General features: G+C 43.4%; 2 protein-coding genes and 1 long non-coding RNA gene across 3 annotated transcripts; all 3 read left to right on the top strand.

The window, feature by feature from the left end:
• LOC103970386 (putative glucuronosyltransferase PGSIP8) lies at positions 1–5,616 on the top strand. The gene is made up of 5 exons (XM_009384147.3): positions 1–578; positions 1,449–1,707; positions 4,082–4,283; positions 4,420–4,567; positions 4,794–5,616. The coding sequence occupies exons 1-5, from the start codon at positions 268–270 to the stop codon at positions 5,335–5,337; spliced, it is 1,464 nt and encodes a 487-aa protein (XP_009382422.2). The 5' UTR covers positions 1–267; the 3' UTR covers positions 5,338–5,616.
• Positions 5,617–8,896: 3,280 nt separating this feature from the next.
• LOC135596554 (uncharacterized) lies at positions 8,897–11,227 on the top strand. The gene is made up of 3 exons (XR_010480959.1): positions 8,897–9,093; positions 10,092–10,228; positions 10,469–11,227. It is a non-coding gene; the product is annotated as an uncharacterized LOC135596554 (long non-coding RNA).
• Positions 11,228–14,191: 2,964 nt separating this feature from the next.
• LOC135596900 (probable aspartyl protease At4g16563) lies at positions 14,192–16,290 on the top strand. Its single transcript, XM_065089160.1, has one exon. The coding sequence runs from the start codon at positions 14,499–14,501 to the stop codon at positions 16,008–16,010; it is 1,512 nt and encodes a 503-aa protein (XP_064945232.1). The 5' UTR covers positions 14,192–14,498; the 3' UTR covers positions 16,011–16,290.
• The last annotated feature ends 2,888 nt before the right edge of the window (positions 16,291–19,178 follow it).

Raw genomic sequence — 19,178 nt, 5'->3', positions numbered from 1 at the left:
GCTTCCTCGGTGCCTTTCCTTGTTTCGTCGGAAACCCCCAAACGCACCCCGCCTCCCACTTATCTTCCACTCCTCTGGAATCTCCCATCGCCTCTTATCGGCTGTCTCCGGCGAGTCTTCGGCCGTCCCTACGGGATTTGACGCTGTCCGGGTGGGTCCGACGGCCAGGGGACGGCTTGGGGTAGCGGCGCGGAGCTGTGCCGGTGAGGGGCGGCCGAGATCTGGAGACTGGGAAACTGGGAGGAGCGCCGAACGTGGAGATCCGATATGTGGGCGCATAAAAATTCGTTTTTGTGCCGTTTAAGCTCACTTTTCTCGGGCGGCATAGGCGGCGGAAGACGGCAGTGGTTCCTGGCGACGCTGGTGTTGACGCTGACGGCCGCTGTGGCTGCCGCGGAGGAGGCACCGGCGAGTCGGAGGCACGCGTACGCGGCGATGATGTACATGGGGACGCCGAGGGACTACGAGTTCTACGTGGCGACGAGAGTGATGATGAGGTCTCTCGCGAAGCTCAACGTCGACGCCGATCTCGTCGTCATCGCCTCCGTCGATGTCCCTGCACGATGGGTCCAAACGTTGTGAGATCTCCGTCGCTTCTTACCATCATCAGTCGCTCTCTCTCTCTCTCTCTCTCTTTCTCTCTCTCTCTTCTTTCTTAAGATTTGGTGATCAACCCAGGAAAAAAAAACGATTTTATTTGCTAGGTTTAACATCAGCTGGTTGGATGGCGTTCAGATGCTACAGATCCATTTGCCGTTTCTTTTGTTGGTTAAATACTAATTAATAGAATTAGATCACTGTTTGAGAAGAGTAAAATTAACGTATATGCAGAATAATAAACATCTTTTTATAGTCTTTGTTGAGCTGAGTCCCGATTGGGTTGTGGTTGTTAGTACGTACTAAATTTATTGTTATTTGCTGGCCTGCCATTGGGAGTATCGCTGTTCTCCATCTTTTGACTTTTTAGTGCCTTGAAAGCAACAGGGCGCGTCAAGGAAACCGCTTATTCCTGATTTTGTCCCCTTCTATTCTGTTGAATAAAATAATTGACGGTCTGGGATCATAAGTTGACTTGAACAAGAAAGAATTCCCAGTCATTTGCGCTCAATTTTAGAAAATAATATTGGAATTAACATTATGTAGAGTTGCAATTTTATCTGATGACCCCCTGTCTAATTCTCAGATTGATTCATAAACACTGCTTACACGAAATTTATGTTCTTTAACTATCTTCATGTGAACTGTTTATATATATCATCAATCCCTGTTATCATGCTATTTTCTTGATTAACAGAGATATTTTTTATTAAGCCTAATTAGTTGAGTTGGTACCGCACCTAGGAGGACTCAGTTAGACTGCATTTTTTAGGACTAAAATGGCTAATAACTCAATTTGGCATAGTAATCTTTAATTGCTCACACCACATAATTGATGATTGGCATGACAGGCAAGAGGAGGATGGGGTGAAGGTTGTTGCTGTTGAGAATCTGAAGAATCCATATGAAAATCAAGGCAACTTCAACACCAGATTCAAGTTGACATTGAACAAGCTCTATGCGTGGAGTTTAGTTTCATATGATCGAGTCGTAATGCTTGATTCTGACAACATTTTCCTCCAGCGTACCGATGAGCTTTTCCAGTGCGGCCAGTTCTGTGCTGTCTTCATCAACCCCTGCATCTTTCATACTGGACTTTTTGTTCTTCAGGTACTACGCTTAGTACTCCATTTTGTAAATGCCAACTGTTTTCTTTTCATTGAATACCATATCTTGTATACATAAATGATCATTGATATAACCATAGGATAAAAGTAGGATTCATGGGTCGATTGCATTCAAATTTTTATCCTGGTATTAGCCCAAAAAATCGATTGTCAACCTTGATCATGGAGACGAGCCAACCTGGCTCCAAGCCCAAAGTTGATGCAAGCAAAGAACACCCTTGGTACGAATCTCGATGAATGATGAGGAGAATAAGGTGGAATCCCCAAGAGTCGAGCCTCCGCACTTGCAATTGAAGATCGTCGACAGGAGTTTTTTGGTCCCTTCAATGTCCAAGTTAGAGAAATTTCCAAGGTGGAGAACAAAGAGAGTGTGTTAGAAGAGAGAGAACCCCCTTTGCTTTGGGAAATTCCTATTTATAACCTGAGGTTCCTTAACCGCAAGTGGTTGTGGAAAATATTCTTCGAGTCATACGCAATTTGGAGAATATTGTATGTTGTGATCAGGGTTGACGTGACAGATCCACAACCAAATTTGTGGTCTCCTATCATGTCGATGCCTGCATGTCAAGTCTCCAGATGATGGAAATTCTGTCCTCATCACCTTGCATGTCAACAATTTACATGGAAGGTGATTTTTCCATTGTCTGGCAATAGGTCCTCAAGTTTTGCTGGACATTTAGGATAATGCTGTAATTACAATTAAGTTCCATGCTTAAAGGAGTTGCATCACTTCCAACTTATTTTCGTCAATCACTGTCTCATCGGGTGGCAGATTGTGGTATTGGAAAGTTAAAACAATGAGTCAATTTGGTTAGAATAATTGTGTCAATGGTTGACTAATGCAGAGGATTGTAGTAGTCTATAACTCATATCAAGCATATCAGGATTGATGGAGCTGTCAATAAGTGTTTTACAAGTTAGACTTCAGCAAAAGTCACTACCAAGTAAACAGAGTCAAATCTTTTCTGAGTTGTAACTTGTTTGGTTGTCAGCTTTGACATTTCATAATTTGAAGGTAATCTTGAGCATGCAAGGTTATTTTCCAGGTGGCACCTGATTTTGCCAAATAAACATAGGACAATTCAAACCTACTAACTAATGTATGATGAGAAATATTAACATGGGTGACAAATTAGAATATGTCTAATTTTTTGTTGAAACAAGATTCATGATCCTTAGGCTTGTTAGATCCTTTTTGGATACTCTCAGATAATATGGTAAATTAGCAAGACAAAAGAGTCAGTTTAAGATTCATCGAGTAATTGTTGCATAAAGGGAAACTACATGACTCTCTTAGCTGTTAGTTTGACATGCCTGAATTTATGAGACTAATGATGCCTAGCGAAGCTAAATGCAGCTCATATCTCTTCTAAATCTCTCCATTTCTCATGAAATAATTGCATTAATATGGGAGGTTAGAGTTAACTCTTCATATCATAGTGTATTTACATGAAAAAGCTCAAACTATTCCCTGGACTTTCCTTTGATTCAACACCACATCTGAATGCTGTAATGGAGCAATATAATTTGAGCCATCCATTTTATGCTGAAAAGTCATTAACCAAAGATCTGCAATGCCATTGATGAGTTTGGCACTGAATATAATATGATCTAAGATTGCAGTATTCAGGCAGCTGTGTCAATTTCTGATGAGCAATCATATGATTTTCTGTTACCCTCACAAAGCATCTTTTTAGTCTGACATTCATGGACATGGTGGGGATGATATAGCATTGTTAGGTGGTAGATCAAAACTCAACATGCATACATTTTAGTTGCATACTAAAAGAAGATATTAACAAGTAATAATAGCATATCAGCATTAAGAAGTAAATACTAGTGAGATCGCCGTACAATGATTTACAACGATTGTTACATGGACAGCATCTATATATTTCACTGATATCATCACTGAATAGAATAAACTAAACAGTTTGTACTTAATAACTTGATATTAAATGTGTTAGCTAGCTTAACTGGTAAAGACTTTGATGGTTAATTTCAAGGTCATGGGCTCAAATCCTGCATTTGTCATTTATCTTTAAAAATGTTAAAAAAACCTGATATTTCCATTTTAGAGAATGGTAATTTAAACTTTAATTGCTGCGTCATATGCTACAAAATCATGTCGGTTTTGGCTATAAAGATAGCAGTCCTATCTCTACAGAATTTGAAGTCATCAATTTCTTAGCTTCAAGTATAATTGAATTTTCCACTCTTACCCTTTTGCACAAAGTATAATTGAATTTCATCTTTCATTGTGCTTGTCAATTAGGTAATTCCTAAAAGTAGCTTATGCCGTGAAAGTTCAATAATACTTGTATATTCTAATCATAATCCTTTCTGTTGCCTTGCAGCCTTCAATGAATGTATTCAAGAACATGCTGCATGAGCTAGAAATTGGACGTGAAAACCCTGATGGTGCAGATCAGGGTTTCCTCGCAAGCTACTTTCCTGACTTGCTTGATCAGCCAATGTTCCATCCACCTACTAATGGTACAAAGCTTGATGGTGCCTATCGCCTGCCTTTGGGTTACCAGATGGATGCTTCATATTACTGTGAGTGCAGAAACTGACCTTTCTACACCTGTTTTTGTTTCCTATACTTGATGTAAAGCCACTTTCTAATAGTATTGCACTGCCTTTAGGTTTACAAGACTCGAATGGGTTTTATGATGACTTGTTTTTATTGCAGATCTGAAACTCCGGTGGAGCATACCATGTGGACCAAATAGTGTAATTACATTCCCCAGTGCCCCGTGGTTAAAACCTTGGTATTGGTGGTCTTGGCCTGTCTTACCATTGGGCCTTTCATGGCATGAGCAACGTCGGAAGAATCTTGGGTAAGTATTTAACAACTTGTAGAATTGTCAGCTGTGACCATACTTTAGGAATCACAGGTTAACCCTGATTCTTTTTGCAATATTTTTTTAATTTTATTTTTCATTCTCTTCTATATACCCATGTTGGAAGGCCAATATTACTGAAAGTCACATCATCTTTGACCCGAAAATTGGCATACTTCTTCTGGCTCTAATATGCGACACCTTTGCTTTGAATCCTGAGCAGGTATGGTTCAGAGGTGCCAGTGTTGCTGATCCAGGCAGTAATCTATTTTGGAATCATAGCAATCACCCGATTGGCACGACCAAGCTTGTCAAAGCTTTGTTATAACCGGCGTCCAGAAAAGAGTATTGTAATCCTACACACCACACTCAAAGTGGCAGCAATGTGGTCCATTTTTGCTGCATACACTGTCCCATTTTTCCTCATCCCACGGACAGTGCATCCCCTTTTGGGCTGGCCCCTTTATGTTCTTGGAGTTGCTTCTCTTTCTTCAATCGTGATCAATGTCTTCCTGCTCCCACCTTTGCCAGTCCTCACAGTGTTACTGGGGATATCGGGATCACTGTTTGTGATGGCATTCCCTTGGTATCGCGATGGTGTCATTAGAGCTCTGGCAGTGTTTACTTATGCCTTCTGCTGTGCTCCAGTGGCATGGGCATCCTTGATGAAAGTATCGAGTTCCTTGCAGAACCTACTTGAAAGGGAGGCATTCTTTCCGAGACTGGGGGAGTCCACACAACTGTCTGAGTTGAACAAACTGTATTAATCTGCACATATAACCAGCTAGTCCTATTTATTTAGATGATTTTGCCGTTCACTTGTATCGGTTCGATGTAACCCTGTATGGTAGTATTAAATACCATATAGAAGAAGAGGCAAAGGACTGGCTGGCAAAGATGGGAGTGGTGATTTTGTGGAGCAAGTTCACCTAGGGTTGCTCTGGTGTTCAGGGGACACAATGAATGATGGTTAACATTTGATCTCTCCCCTCTTGAATGTGAAACACTTCAATTTGGAAAAATGTCTGTGTGTTCTTGATCTATAATTTTAGCGTGAAGATGACAATTATGTGCTGTGTTGTCTACGCATATCAATGAAAAGCTTTAGCAGTATCATAAATTTATGATGTATTTAACCGGGGCAGATTTAGCAAAACATGGTGCTGGTAAAAGAATTGAACCCTAATCTTTTGTGTTTCTGGCAATTCAGCTAATAATTCATTGTCATAAGTATTATTCATTTATTGAATGATAAAGAAAAACTCTGTTGTGCTTGCAGTCTATTCTTTGTTACATCTATGGTGGATTTGACAAGGACAGAGAACAAAATACCAGTTTGAACATAGAGTTGGGACTTTTGTGTATTATCAGATGACAAGTCCATTAAATGATATTGTGAAATTGATTTTAGATGTCTGGTTAATAAAATAGTTTAATTATTTGTCAAAAACGTAAAAAGAAGGTATATGTTTGTAACAGAGAAAGAGTAAAACAAGAACTTTTCGCTTTGAAAAATATTAGAGTAATAACCTTATAGATTACAAGTATATAGTAAGCCTTTGAATAGCCTAAGTATCTGTTCAGCAACCTTGTGACAAAGATTACAATAGCATAAATGTCAACAGATTGACTGCAAGTCTTATGATCTAATTCAGCTACAAGTTTTGGCACTTTTGGAACATCAAATTTACATGATCTCCTTTTGTTATACAATTTAAAAGAAAAAACAAGGAGAAATGGATGTGCAAAAGCTGTTGATACCAACTTGACCATCCTACTTTGTCTTGCTCTTTGTTTGTGGTACTGAGAGACAAACTTCATCTTTTTGTTCTGTTTTTGTTTTCCAAAAGATAACGACATGTTTGGTGGTGGGAGCAGTATAGGAAATTTTTATTAGGTAAGAGGGGAGCCATAGAAAAAGTATTCTGTCAACAGTCCTAATCTTGTTGTTTTGTTTTCTATTTCCAAGTTCTTGGAAATAAAAAATGAAATATTTCTCAATAATAAAAGGGCACTATTTGCAATACAATTTACATCTCAATATGAAGATCACAATATTAAGATGCCAAATGGGGCCTAAACTAATGCATTTAAATCATAGCCAGCTTATCACTTGAATGGTTCTCCTCAAATCAACTTCTCCTGTAATTTTGTATGACTGAACTGTTGTATATTGTTCAGTTGTAATTGATGTGGTTGATTGTCTTTCCTTTTTATCTTCTTTTGTTACTTCATTAAACAGGCAGAGAACAATTTGATTGGAAACAGAGGGGGCTCAAGGAATTGATACACATGTTTGAAAGAATCTCAATAACACAGGTTGATTAGCTTGTATAATTGGTTTGAAATGAATTCTATGCATTTGTGTCATCTTGATTGCTTAGGTATTGTTGCTTGTAGATTGGCATAAAAAGATATTTATATTCAAGATAAAAGCAAATACTAATAGATATCATTCCATAAGCATAACATTTAGCAGAACTAAGTAGCCTGTTGTATATGCTGTAAGACACTCCTCTCTCTCTCTCTCTCATGCTTTCAAGGTAACTCCATGCAGTGAGTGTTGTGTGTTCTGGGAGGAAGCATGTCACCCTGATTACTGGCAAGAAGAAAATAAATTGTTGACTTCTCATGGTTGAAGTAACTTTGCACGCTTTTGGCAGATGAGTGAAGTAAACCGCAGAGAAGAACAGAGGAGATTGTGGAGCTCATTATTTATCCCCAGCAAAGGCTTGCCATGAATTGTAGCACAGAACTGAATGCATTCGGATGAACACGAATGAGTCCACATCCCTCTTCTCATGTAACTATGTAAATATCATGCTAAATTCTAAAGAAGGTATAAAAGGCCACACAAAAGCAGAACTTGATGTCAAGGCTCGTCTTCCATCCAAAGAGAAAGGGATGATGAGATGGACTTATAGTGCTAGCATCGAGATGGCATTCAAGGTCTCCTCGTTGGTCCGCTGCAGGCCGGCGGCGACGGCTCGCTCGTGCAGCAGCCGGAGGGCCCGCTCCCACCGCCCGTGCCTCTGCTGCGCCGCGGTGGGCTCGTCGAGGAAGATGCGGGCGAGGCGGAAGGCGAAGAGGCGGAGGGAGAGGAGGAGGTCGGCGCCGGAGGAGGAGAGGCAGGTGGCGGCGAAGGGGAGCTTGAGGGCGAAGGGGCAGAGGAGGGAGACGAGGAGCTTCCAGTGGCTGTGGCCGCCCCCAGTGAGGAGCTTCAGCTTGCTCAGTACCACCAAGTGGAACGCCATCTTGCGCTTCGCGGTGGCCGGGCCTTTCCCTCTTCGCCCTTCGCCCTTCGCCCTTCGCCCTCCTTAATTGCTGTTCTTGCTTTAAATGGACTATATTGCCCTTTTACTGCTGCTGCGCCAACAGCACGCGGTTCGACCGGTTCATTGTTCGATGCGGATCGGATAGCTTTTGTGAGTCCGTGGCAACATGTGATGCGTGAGAAATATCAACCCGGTTCATCATCCCGGTCCATTCGGGGTATTTGGATCATTTACCGTACGCATCGGACCGGCTCAAAGATGCTACTGAGAGGGGCAGGATCCAAAGCCACCCGCGGTCCCACGACGTGGCCGGACCCCCCCGGCAAAGATCCTGGACCCCGCATCGATCCCCCACAGGACGGTGTACACGTCACCGAACGCGGCCGGCTTCCTGGAAGATTCAATCTGGTCCGTCATGTCGTCGGAGGCATCATAATTTGAATATAAATGTATGTTAATGTTGATGCATATAGCCAATTTGTTCTTCGACCAATAACATCATTAAATCAAACTTCAAAATACATATTACTATACGGCATTCAAGAATAATTTGTACTTGCGTCTTCATTGGCAACAAAAGATACAGCCAGCCGTTCAACATAAATTTCCTGACATTGACCGTATTTAGTTTGTCTTCATCATTGAGTGATCGACGTACACTTTGGCATGAAAATAATGATGCGTCCTAATTAATTTACGACTTTGGCCGTATCAGGAACGTACATGTTAATTAATACGTCCGGAGGAAAGGTTGCGATAATGTTGATTAATTAGCTTAATCTTAGTGATCGAAACAAACGTGATGCTATTCTGCTTTGTAATCGTTGATCCGACCCGAAATCCGCCGGATTCGGGTTGACACTCACCCCGGCTCGTGTCTTGGTCCGCAAGTGAGATCTTCGTACGTGTGATGCGTTGGCTCCGTTAATGGATCGACATCGCCTTTCCCACCCGTGAATCCCAGCTGGGGACCTGGGCCGTGTTGAGAGGGGCCCACATGTGGGTCTATACGAGGTTTTCGAATCGGAAGACAGGTGTCGGAGAAGAGTAGGATGAGAGTACGGGATCGCCTGACCGAAACCCTCGCGATTGAGATCGAGCGAAGCGGAGGCGCAGGCGGGAGAGATGCCGAATAGGGAGCTATTTGCCCGACCCAACGTCTCGTCGTCGGCGTCCGCCGAAGGGAACCGCATGGCCTTCCTCAACTGGTCCGGTGGAGCTCGCTTCGATCAGCACCTCGACGCCGAGGTCTAAATTTGGTCACGAAAATGATTTCTTTTTTGTTGTGTCTCGTCTAATTTCTTGATTGAATTGAGTGCCTCTTTCTTTCGTTCTCTTTGCTCATGTTTGATTTGCTAAGAGGAATGAGTGAGCATAAAGATATCACTACTGGACTTGTTATTTTTGATGATAATAGACAAATAAGATGAAATTAGCCAAAGTTTGACTGCAAAATTAATGGAGAAATGACGATGGTTCAGCCAAATGCTACCTAAATCGTCCTTATGTGCCTACGATAGCTATTAAACAACATTGGCTGTGTTGGTATACTTTGTTGGAGTAGTTTTGTGAATACTGAAGCTATAAGGTCAATACCTAATACCTCATTACCATGTGGCTCATATCTCGGTACCACATCGCTCACACTTTATTGCTATTTGTCTTCATTGTACTTTTGATAAACTTGCACCAGATTTGTTGCCACTTGGGCCATGAGCAAACTCACAACCATAATTCTCAAGGTAGCCCACATGGGAAGAATGTCAAGTTAGTAAGTTGGATCAAGACCTTGTTTCTCAAGAAAGGATGCACTTATTTTTGTCTTCATTGTAGCACTGCTCTGTGGCTTTGAGTAACAAGGAAGACATTACCATGACATTGACTGCAAGATAATATTGTCTATAATTTCTTTTGGCTAGAAGCTATCCTATATAACAAGGTTCTATCTAGAAACCAGAGAGTAAAAGTGTAAAACAACACTCCTTTATTGCATCACATAATTATCTCCACTTGGTGAAGGTTAATAGCTATAGCTCCTAGAATCAGCAGGAATTTAATAATTGAAGGGTTCGAGAGGGACAACTGAAAGGAGCAAGCTCGATTTCGTGAAGAGTTGTAAGAGAGAGGTATGCTGGCAAAGACAAGGGAGTTAAATGGAACCGAGGAAATGTTATTGAGCTAGAGAATGTGTAGTTTCTTATGATAAGGTTTAGTTTGCCCTCATTAGAAAACTTGTCTTACTGCAGCATGCAGGTGCAAGATCAGAAAGGATTTCTTCCTCTGAGAAGTTGCCATGATGCATGTATCTGTGATCACTTCTGTTCTTGTGCAGATCAATATTGGAGGATTCACTAAAATGAGACAGTCAACTGGAATTATCGAGGTAAATTGCCCATTTTTCCCTCTGAATGTCATAAATTCAAAAAATAATAATTTTGGAGAAAACTGGATGTAAAGGTTCTAAAGAAGCAGAATTCCAAATAATCTTCCATCCGAAAGACCAAAATGTCTAATGGTCGACATTGATTTCATAGATAGCAAGAAGTGTTTTGAACTTTTAGCTGAACATTCATTGGTATGTAAACTACATGATGAGTGTGAACCCCTGTGCACATGCTTGCAGGTGACGCTTTAGGAAACCCCAAGAAAACTCAAAATCACTTCATCATCACAGTAAGATGTGCCAGGAAGGCTGCTGGGAATGAATTCTCATTGTGAACTACATTCTTCATCAGAGGAACTGGATCTTAACAGATATGTAACTCGCTTAGAACTAAGTCTACTCCTTTTACCAAGGGAAGTCAATCATGTACAGAACCAGCTTGACGGGACTTCATGTTGAGCCGACAATTCCACATTGGCAAAATCCATCGGTCCTTGCATTATTGCATGCAATGCTCGTCGGCAGGACTTCATTATAAGTTGAATCTGTAGGTTAGCAAATTAATGGACATGACATTTTTTGAAGTCTGAAAAATATCTTAGACTGTGCCCCATTGTGGTGGGTGAGATGGGCCTGCCTCAATCAATCATTTGTGACCAAGCAATCTGCATGCCTCCTGCTGCATCTGCTTGTGAATCATCTGCTGGAGCTTGATGGCACTTGAGAAGAAGATACCACCAACACCAGGAGGGGCCACATTTGATGGCACTTGAGAAGAAGATACCACCAACACCAGGAGCGGCTTGTGGCCCCTCAGCGGCTGTTTAATATGGGATCTTTAAGGTGTTCTTGTTGAGTAGGTGTATGTCTAAAGGATAAAGCAGAGGGATATGATGATAATTATTATGTTAGCTGATGTTTATTATGCTTGATCCTGTGGGGACCTGGTAAACTCTTTTATCACCTTCTGTATATATTATTACTAGGTTCATTGGAGTTGATAATACCCAAAGACATGACTAGTTTAATATCAAAGGCAAAGTTATATGATGGCCACACATACTCTTTTGACCAAAGCATTCTATTTATATATTCCTAATACGTTCAATCATTTGTGCCTAATTTGCTTTTCCTTAATGATTATATACACACCAACTATGTCAGCTAATGTAATCATCATCATCAGGACCAATAAATCAAGTCAAATATGGGAGTTGATTTAATCACCATTAATCATGTACACATAAAAAATCGATCCGGTGAGGATTTAAAAAATATCAAAAGTCGACGGTCTAAAACATCACCTAATAAAATTTTATATCTAAAACATTAGTTTGATAATAATATAATTTATCCATTGATCATCTCGCAAATTTTTACACTTTGAATTAAAAATGTCATTCAATAATTTTTTAAAAAATATCAGTTAACCTAACTAGTGAAGATCAAATTCTATATGACCATATGAAGCATTTGATTGATAATTTGAAATAAACAAATTCAACTTTTATATTAAAAAAATATTTTTTTTATTTTATTTTTGGATTCTTATGTGAGAAGAGGGAGTGGTTTGAGGAAACTCCTTTTGGGATGTATGGGGGTGAGAGGAAGAAGAGAGAACAAAAAGAGCAACAGGAGCTACAGGACCGATGATGGATTCCAGGCTTTCTATAGATCTTTCGTGTTATCGAGTTTCATGCTTAGCTGTCGCAGTTTGGACGCTTCCGTGTCGCCTTGGGACACACAAACCTCAGCTCCCGTTTGCAGTATACAGTGGAGGAGATCTAAAGCCAGCCTCAGGTTTGCTAATTAATCTCTCCCTCTCAATCAATCTGCTTTTTAATTCCGTCGTTCATAGTAATATTAGGAATTTGACGATCAAAATTCAAACATAAAAAATATAATAAGGTGACAACAAAGACAACCAAAAGGGAAAGTTAAGCAGACAAGACACAGAGAGAGAGAACAAAGGGTAATAAATGGGACAGTGGAACTATGAGTTGGATAATACACTATTTTTTCTCGAAAAAATCGAAAGATATTTTGATCAATAATATGTAAGAAACGATTACCGATTTTTCTGATCCGGGGAGAAAAAACTCTGCGCAAGAAGAGGCAAATGCTGTGCGGTAAGATAGCCGAAATAGACAGGAAATTGAATTTGAGATTTCAAATCTCGAATGGTGTATCTGTATGCCGCTCCACGACAGGGCTACTCGGAGAAGGGAACCCGTCTCGTCTTCCGTGGCGTCTTCTTCGCTCGAAGCCAGTGGAACCGATCCCACCGATCCCTGGCTCGGTCACCGCCTCCGACCATCCGTACTCGCAGCGCTGTACGGAGAGACCGACGTGGCGGTCATGTCTCTACTCTGCCACCTCCACGCGAGCGGAGTAAGCCGTGCCCAACTCAGCCTTCCAGCTGTATTTCTCCCCCACCTTTTTACATGTTCTCAAAAGATTTGTCTTTTTATTATTATTATTTTATAATTTTTATTTTTATTTTTTTAATATTTCTAAATTACTCCTTTGTAAATAAGTTTAAGTTAAATTTAAAGAAAAAAAATATGATATGATATATTTTGAGTCTCAGCCATGTCACAACCAACACCACGTTATATCACCGTCAGATCAACAAGAAAAGTATTCTCATGCGTCGTTGAGTCAGAATCGGTATGAGGCATCCCGTCCCGATAAACTTGACGGCGCCGTATTAAGAATAATAAGACTTCAATCAGAAACATAGAGTCGACAGTTGAGTATGTCTGCACTTAAGCTGGTATTCTGGATGATTCAATGCTGTGGTCTCTGGTACTGTTGATTGGGTGGTGGCCATGGGAAATTTGACTTCCAGAACCTTGAAGAAGAAGAAGAAGAAGAAGAAGGATCAGCCCCATCATCACTCGATTGTTCATGAGAACCGACCACCGGTGATGGGTACGTAACTCTTGTTCGTGCTTGTGGACCCTTCCGACTTCAGAAGAAACTTTGGCTCCATGATGACGCCTTCTTCCACCAGCCTGCAATGCATTGGATTAATCGTCTCATGTTACTCTTTTATGACTTGGCTAATATTCATGCATCTCTGTATGGATGGCGAAAACCTTTGGTAGTATATCAATCCTACTGGTCTCCGGAAAACGATGGGGGGAACTGCATAGAAAGCAGTGAAGGACGAAGGGGGGATAAGAATTCCCAGTGCAGCAGTCAGCCACACCAATAATGTGGGCGCTCACCATGGTCTTTGTTTAGGCTTCATGGCTTTCCTCCTTTTCCCTGTTCGGAAGACAGGTTGGAAGCTCTTGTCATCTGGCAGCTGTTGATCCCCACCAAGGTTGGATTCTTCTGTGGCCTGTGAAGAATTGGATGAGTGTTCCTGATAATGTCATAGATGTTTACATTAGGAAAAGTTGCACGAGGATTAGTGAGAACAGCTTACTGTGCTTCAGTTAAAGATGAGATGGAAGGGAGTCTTCATCTGAGTTGGACACTTGTGGATCACCTTGAGATTCTGCACTCACAGGGTTGGAAGGACAGCCGACTCTTTATGGTTTGAGATCAAATCATGTCAGTGGAAACCATTTTAGCTCCTCCTCATAAAGCTGTCATTTTTCAGGTGTAAGAGGTGTACGGGGTTAAGTCATGACAGCAAAACCAGTCGAAAGATATCTTGTCAAGTTCAATTTCATTGTTTTCTCCCCTGTTCCATTGTCCTCCAACCCATGATGGCCTTCCCATTAACAGAAGTCTGCTGTTTGGGTGGCATAACTTGGCCATTAAGCATGACTCTCTCTCTCTTTCTCTCTCTCTACTCCGAAGTCTGGAACCCTCTTCCCCTCATTTACACTCCACCTGGGTGCTGGTATTACTTGGTCATTAAACATCACCTTTCTTGACTATATGAAGGCTGCAACACTCTTCTCCTTCGCATTTAAACTCGATGTAAGGAAGAGAAGGGAGTAATGAGCAGCATGCCGATTGTGTGGCATCCAAGATGAGCGCTGCACAAAGAGACACACATGTTTAGTGAATACATATTACGAATGGTCCTGTCCGGTTTGAATTATCCATTCAAACTCATCAGCTGATGCAGCTTCTGTTCATTTATAAGCTGCAGCACCAGCTAATGTGTTGGAAACTTCCTCCTTTGCCCCACTGGTTGCCTCCACCACCCATCACGTCGCGCCCCACCAAAACCCCTACTTAAGCCCCCTTCCTCTCCCTCAGCTTCCTTCCTTCAAGGTCTCAGCTTTTCCACAGCCGTGCGCCAAACATGTCGATCCTTTCAGCTCCCCTGCTCCTTCTCTGTACTCTCCTCTCTCTCCAGTTCCTGATCCTTGATGGTTTTCAGTCCAATCCCCTGGTTCTGCCGCTGACCCACTCCCTCTCCCATTCCCAAAATCCCAACTTTACGGTCCTCCACCACCTCAAGTCATGCGCCCTCCACTCGGCCGCTCGCCACCGCCATCGCCGCCACCTTCCCGACCGGCGCAAACAAGTGTCCTTGCCTCTGTCCTCCGGCAGCGACTACACGTTCACCGCCTCAGTTGGTGCGCCATCCGCCCCCACCGTCGTCACCCTCTACATGGACACCGGCAGCGACGTTGTCTGGTTCCCCTGCTCCCCCTTCGAGTGCATCCTGTGCGAAGGCAAGCCGTCGTACCCCTTCGCAACCCCTCCGCCTCCTCCGCCGCCGGCATCCCGCCCCGTCACCTGCGGCGGCGCAGCCTGCTCCGCTGCTCACTCCGGCCTCCCTGCCTCCGACCTCTGCGCCGTGGCTGCCTGCTCCCTGGACGACATCGAGACCTCCTCGTGCTCCGCCCCCTGCCCCCCCTTCTACTACGCCTACGGCGACGGCAGTCTGATAGCTCGCCTCCGCCGCGGTCCCCTCTCCCTCCCGGGTTCCGCCGTGCCCGCTGCCGCCTCCTCCGCCGCGGCGCTCCACCTCAAAAACTTCACCTTTGCGTGCGCGCACTCCGCGCTGGCGGAGCCAATCGGAGTCGCGGGCTTCGGCCGCGGCCCGCTCTCCCTCCCTGCCCAGCTCGCGGCCCTCTCCCCGTCCCTGGCTGCCCGCTTCTCCTACTGCCTCGTCTCCCACTCCTTCAAGTCGGACCGCCTCCTCCGGCCGAGCCCCCTCATACTGGGCCGCACGGAACCCAAGCCATCCGAACCTGACCAAAACCCACCCTTCGTCTACACTCCTCTCCTCCATAACCCCAAACACCCTTACTTCTACTCCGTCGGCCTCGAGTCCCTTTCCGTCGGGCCGAGCCGAATACCGGCTTCGTCCATTCTGAGGTCCGTGGATCGAAAGGGGAACGGAGGGATGGTGGTTGACTCCGGAACCACCTTCACCATGCTCCCGAGCGATACCTACACAAACCTGGCAAACGAGTTCGACCGCCAGATGAGCCGAGCCGGGTTCGAGCGGGCGGCCGAGGCGGAGGACGAAACCGGGCTCCGGCCGTGCTACTACTACGAGGATCGGAAGCAGTGGCGGCGGAGGGTGCCGGGGCTGGCGCTCCACTTCTCCGGGAACGCGAGTGTGGCGTTGCCCCGCAGGAACTACTTCATGGGGTTAGAGAGCGGGGGGAGGCGGCTGGGGTGCCTGATGGTGACGAGCGGCGGCGACGCGTCCGGCGAGGAGGACTACGGCGGGCCGGCGGGCACGCTGGGCAACTTCCAGCAGCAGGGGTTCGAGGTGGTCTACGACCTGCAAGCGAAGCGGGTGGGGTTCGCGCGGCGGCGCTGTGCGGCGCTGTGGGAGGAGATGTCACGTGCGTGAGGACGGGCCTCGCTCGCGCCTCGGTGCCTATGGGTGTTGACCTGGAATCAGGGATCGCTATCCCGCACGTGCGGGGTATGGCGCGTCACGTCTTTTTGTCCTGTTGTAACAGTTGTCAAGCACTATACGTGCAGTTGTAGATATCTTTCCGCGCTCTAGAAGTCTCTGGAAGGGATCGCAGGTAATAATGTAAATGAATGTGATTTCAACATCCTGTAAATGTGTGTAAACATCGTGACGCATGTAATCAAACTCCGATGCCATATGGATTTTAGTGTCATGAGCTGGACGATTTGGACTATCCAAGAGGGTACATTAACCCATGGATGCCTAATCAATGCCATATGGTCCACAACATTAACAACAGCAGAGATATTTATTTATCGTGACAGTAATGTATATATCACTTGAAATGTGGGACAATTCATGGCACATTTCTCTCGTCCCCGTTGCCAAACTCCGGGAGGTGAATTGGCACGGCACTGGACATTCTCTGCAAGACAATACCAGCATGAATGTCTATTAATCATGTTTTCTATGTGTATTCCAATGAAGTATATATTTAATTTTGACGCCAACGTCATTGTAGGAGTCCAGCTGTGAATGGTTGGAAAGGGTGACATCGACCGCACATCGAAGAGGATCTTCTCACGCTTTTTAAAGCATCGTGCTGTGTGATTGCGAAACACCACGTAAACCATGGTCGGGTTCGACCCGTTCACTCGAAGCGGGCGGCTTTGGGGCGACAATGCCGCGGTCGGCAGAGCGGCTCTTGATTGGCTGCGGCGAGCCAAGTGGGATTAAATTTAGACCCACGCGGCACGTCTAACCACGAGCGTCGCTAATCTCAAAGCACCGTGCGAAATTTCTAATAGGAGCGTTGGCTCCGAGGCAGGGGAGGACGACGCCATCCTCATCTGAAATCTCATCCGTCCATTTGAGTTTCCCCGCACGTAGCACGCAAATTAACATGCTTCCATTCCAATTCCAATTTCTGGTTGGGCTGTTACATCCGGTCCGACGAAGCCCATAGGAAGAATCCGCTAATACGACGTCATAAGGTATACTCTGCACAAACACCATAGCCCGCCAAACATCAAGAATCTAAATTTAGTTTATTGCAGATATATCCGGAAGCCTGCGTTCTGATGCATTGCTTTCCATGCCGCCAGCTGTTGTTCCCTTACAAGTATCATCACAGCAGCACCTAACATCCGATTATTCTTCCTGCACTCTTTGACTACCAATTGAAAGACTTGCAGGGATACAGCTAATATCTCTCTCTCTCTCTCTACAGTGATTGAATGTACCAAGGAAACTATGATGCTGACTCGAAGGTCCCCTACACCCATACTTCCGCAAGAAACATGATCATAAAACCGATGAGACTGAACCCAACAAGCATAAAGAAACATGAAATTTCCAATGGTCCCTAATTCCATGGCGAACACAAATCAACATAGACTTGTTTCGACGTGTATATGAAGCATATAAATAAGGTAATGTGTTTCTTGAGTCCTACCACTGTGGCTACTAGCTGTCTTCTTTCGTAAACTTCTCGTATGTCTCCTTTCCATCTATTATTTCTGGTCACTGGAGCTACTGCTCTTACGACAATGGCGATGACGAGGTCTCTCGGTGCCGGCATCGTGGATCCACCTTCTTCTGGTGCAGTTTCGGGCATCGGAGTGCCGTCAGCAGCCGCCGATGTGCCAGACGCACAGCCGGTGAACAACAGTCGGCCGGACAAGTCGATTGCCGGAGCAGAAGTGATCCTGGGGGGCTTCGCAGCTGCTGTTCTTGCTGTCATATCTTGCTAAATTCGAGTCACTAGGAAGCAATGCGAAGAGAAGGCATAGATTGGATCAGTAATATCTCTTTCTTCTGGAAGAAGTCTATTTATAGTGTGTATCATCGTAAAGAGTTGTTTGGTTACGTAGAAATCCTAGACGGAGACAAAGTACAAATCTAGGTACAGTTCCATCTTCTCTCTCTCTCTCATCTCCTTTGTTGTGTAGTGGAAGGTAGGGCATTCAACTGTTTTCATGCATCATCTTGTTCATTACTGGTACGAGAGTGGTGTTGATGAAGGGGCTTTATCTCAGGTTAACAATGATGACATGATACATTTATCATTTAGTGGCTTGGTCTACAGGTCATGACATGGCCCGGAACAAGTCTGCAAACATCAATATGAAGAGAGAAATAAGAGTTTGTAATCACAGATACCAGATTTTTCACTGTTTCTTGTCATCCTTCTTTCATGTCAGTGGTGAAACATCAATCTGGTGTTGTTCATAATGGATGTAGGTTTAATGAGGAGATGGATTGGAGGGCCATTGAAGGAATGAAAATTCTTGGCAAGCTTAAAAGCCTTTGAGATCCTCCATCTGACATTTATCTTTCATTTCAATCATCTACCTATTCTGAACGAAAACATCATAAAACTGATCTCATCAAAATTACGTTTAATTTATAAACCAGCCTAGACAATGTCTGGTGGGACATTTTTAGCTAGATGAGGTCAATATTGTTTCCCATGGACCAAAGAATTCACTCTATTCTGATCCCAATGTATTACTACTGAATTTAATATTTGAAATTTGAGTTACATGGTATGTTGGAATTAGAAAACGCAAAACTCTAAAGGGAGAAAAAGAGGAGAGTTAAGGAAATTTAATTGGGATAATCCAGGACTTTGTGTTTATTGTTGTGTTCATATAGTTTAAAGTACATAAAGTACAAGATAATTTGATAGATTGAAAAGCTCCAAATGTGGCCTTGGCAAAGGACACTAGAACTGCATTTTTTGAGGCTCTAATGGACATTAATTATGGGGAGAACTGATAGATTTGAAATGTAAACCAACTTAAGTCTATATCACATCTAATCCATACCCTTATCCAAGAATTAAGAAGTCACAATAATCTCTCTATCTTTCAGTGAAAAGAATAGAGAAACAACACCACCAACTCATGTGTGTGTGTGTGTCAATATATATATATATATATATATATATATATATACATTTTTATTTTTTAAACATTAAGTCTCCAAATCTTTGACTAATTTGATATTAAATAGGGTGAATTTTGGAAGAAAAAAAAACTAATTTTTTGGGTTTTTTTAATCTAATATTTAGAATATTTTTTTCTTCTTTTTCTATAA

The sequence above is a fragment of the Musa acuminata genome, chromosome BXJ1-11 (assembly GCF_036884655.1).
Source record: "Musa acuminata AAA Group cultivar baxijiao chromosome BXJ1-11, Cavendish_Baxijiao_AAA, whole genome shotgun sequence".
In the NCBI taxonomy this organism is placed as follows: Eukaryota; Viridiplantae; Streptophyta; class Magnoliopsida; order Zingiberales; family Musaceae; genus Musa; species Musa acuminata.
This window is presented reverse-complemented; position numbering and strand designations above follow the sequence as displayed.

What these genes read in the sequence shown, in the direction of transcription:
- LOC103970386 (XM_009384147.3), top strand. Translation starts at nt 268, where the DNA reads ATGTGGGCGCATAAAAATTCGTTTTTGTGCCGTTTAAGCTCACTTTTC. An exon ending in CTGGACTTTTTGTTCTTCAG is followed by an intron (nt 1,708 to 4,081) that starts GTACTACGCTTA and finishes GTTGCCTTGCAG; the next exon opens with CCTTCAATGAATGTATTCAA. An exon ending in GATGGATGCTTCATATTACT is followed by an intron (nt 4,284 to 4,419) that starts GTGAGTGCAGAA and finishes TTTTTATTGCAG; the next exon opens with ATCTGAAACTCCGGTGGAGC.
- LOC135596900 (XM_065089160.1), top strand. Translation starts at nt 14,499, where the DNA reads ATGTCGATCCTTTCAGCTCCCCTGCTCCTTCTCTGTACTCTCCTCTCT.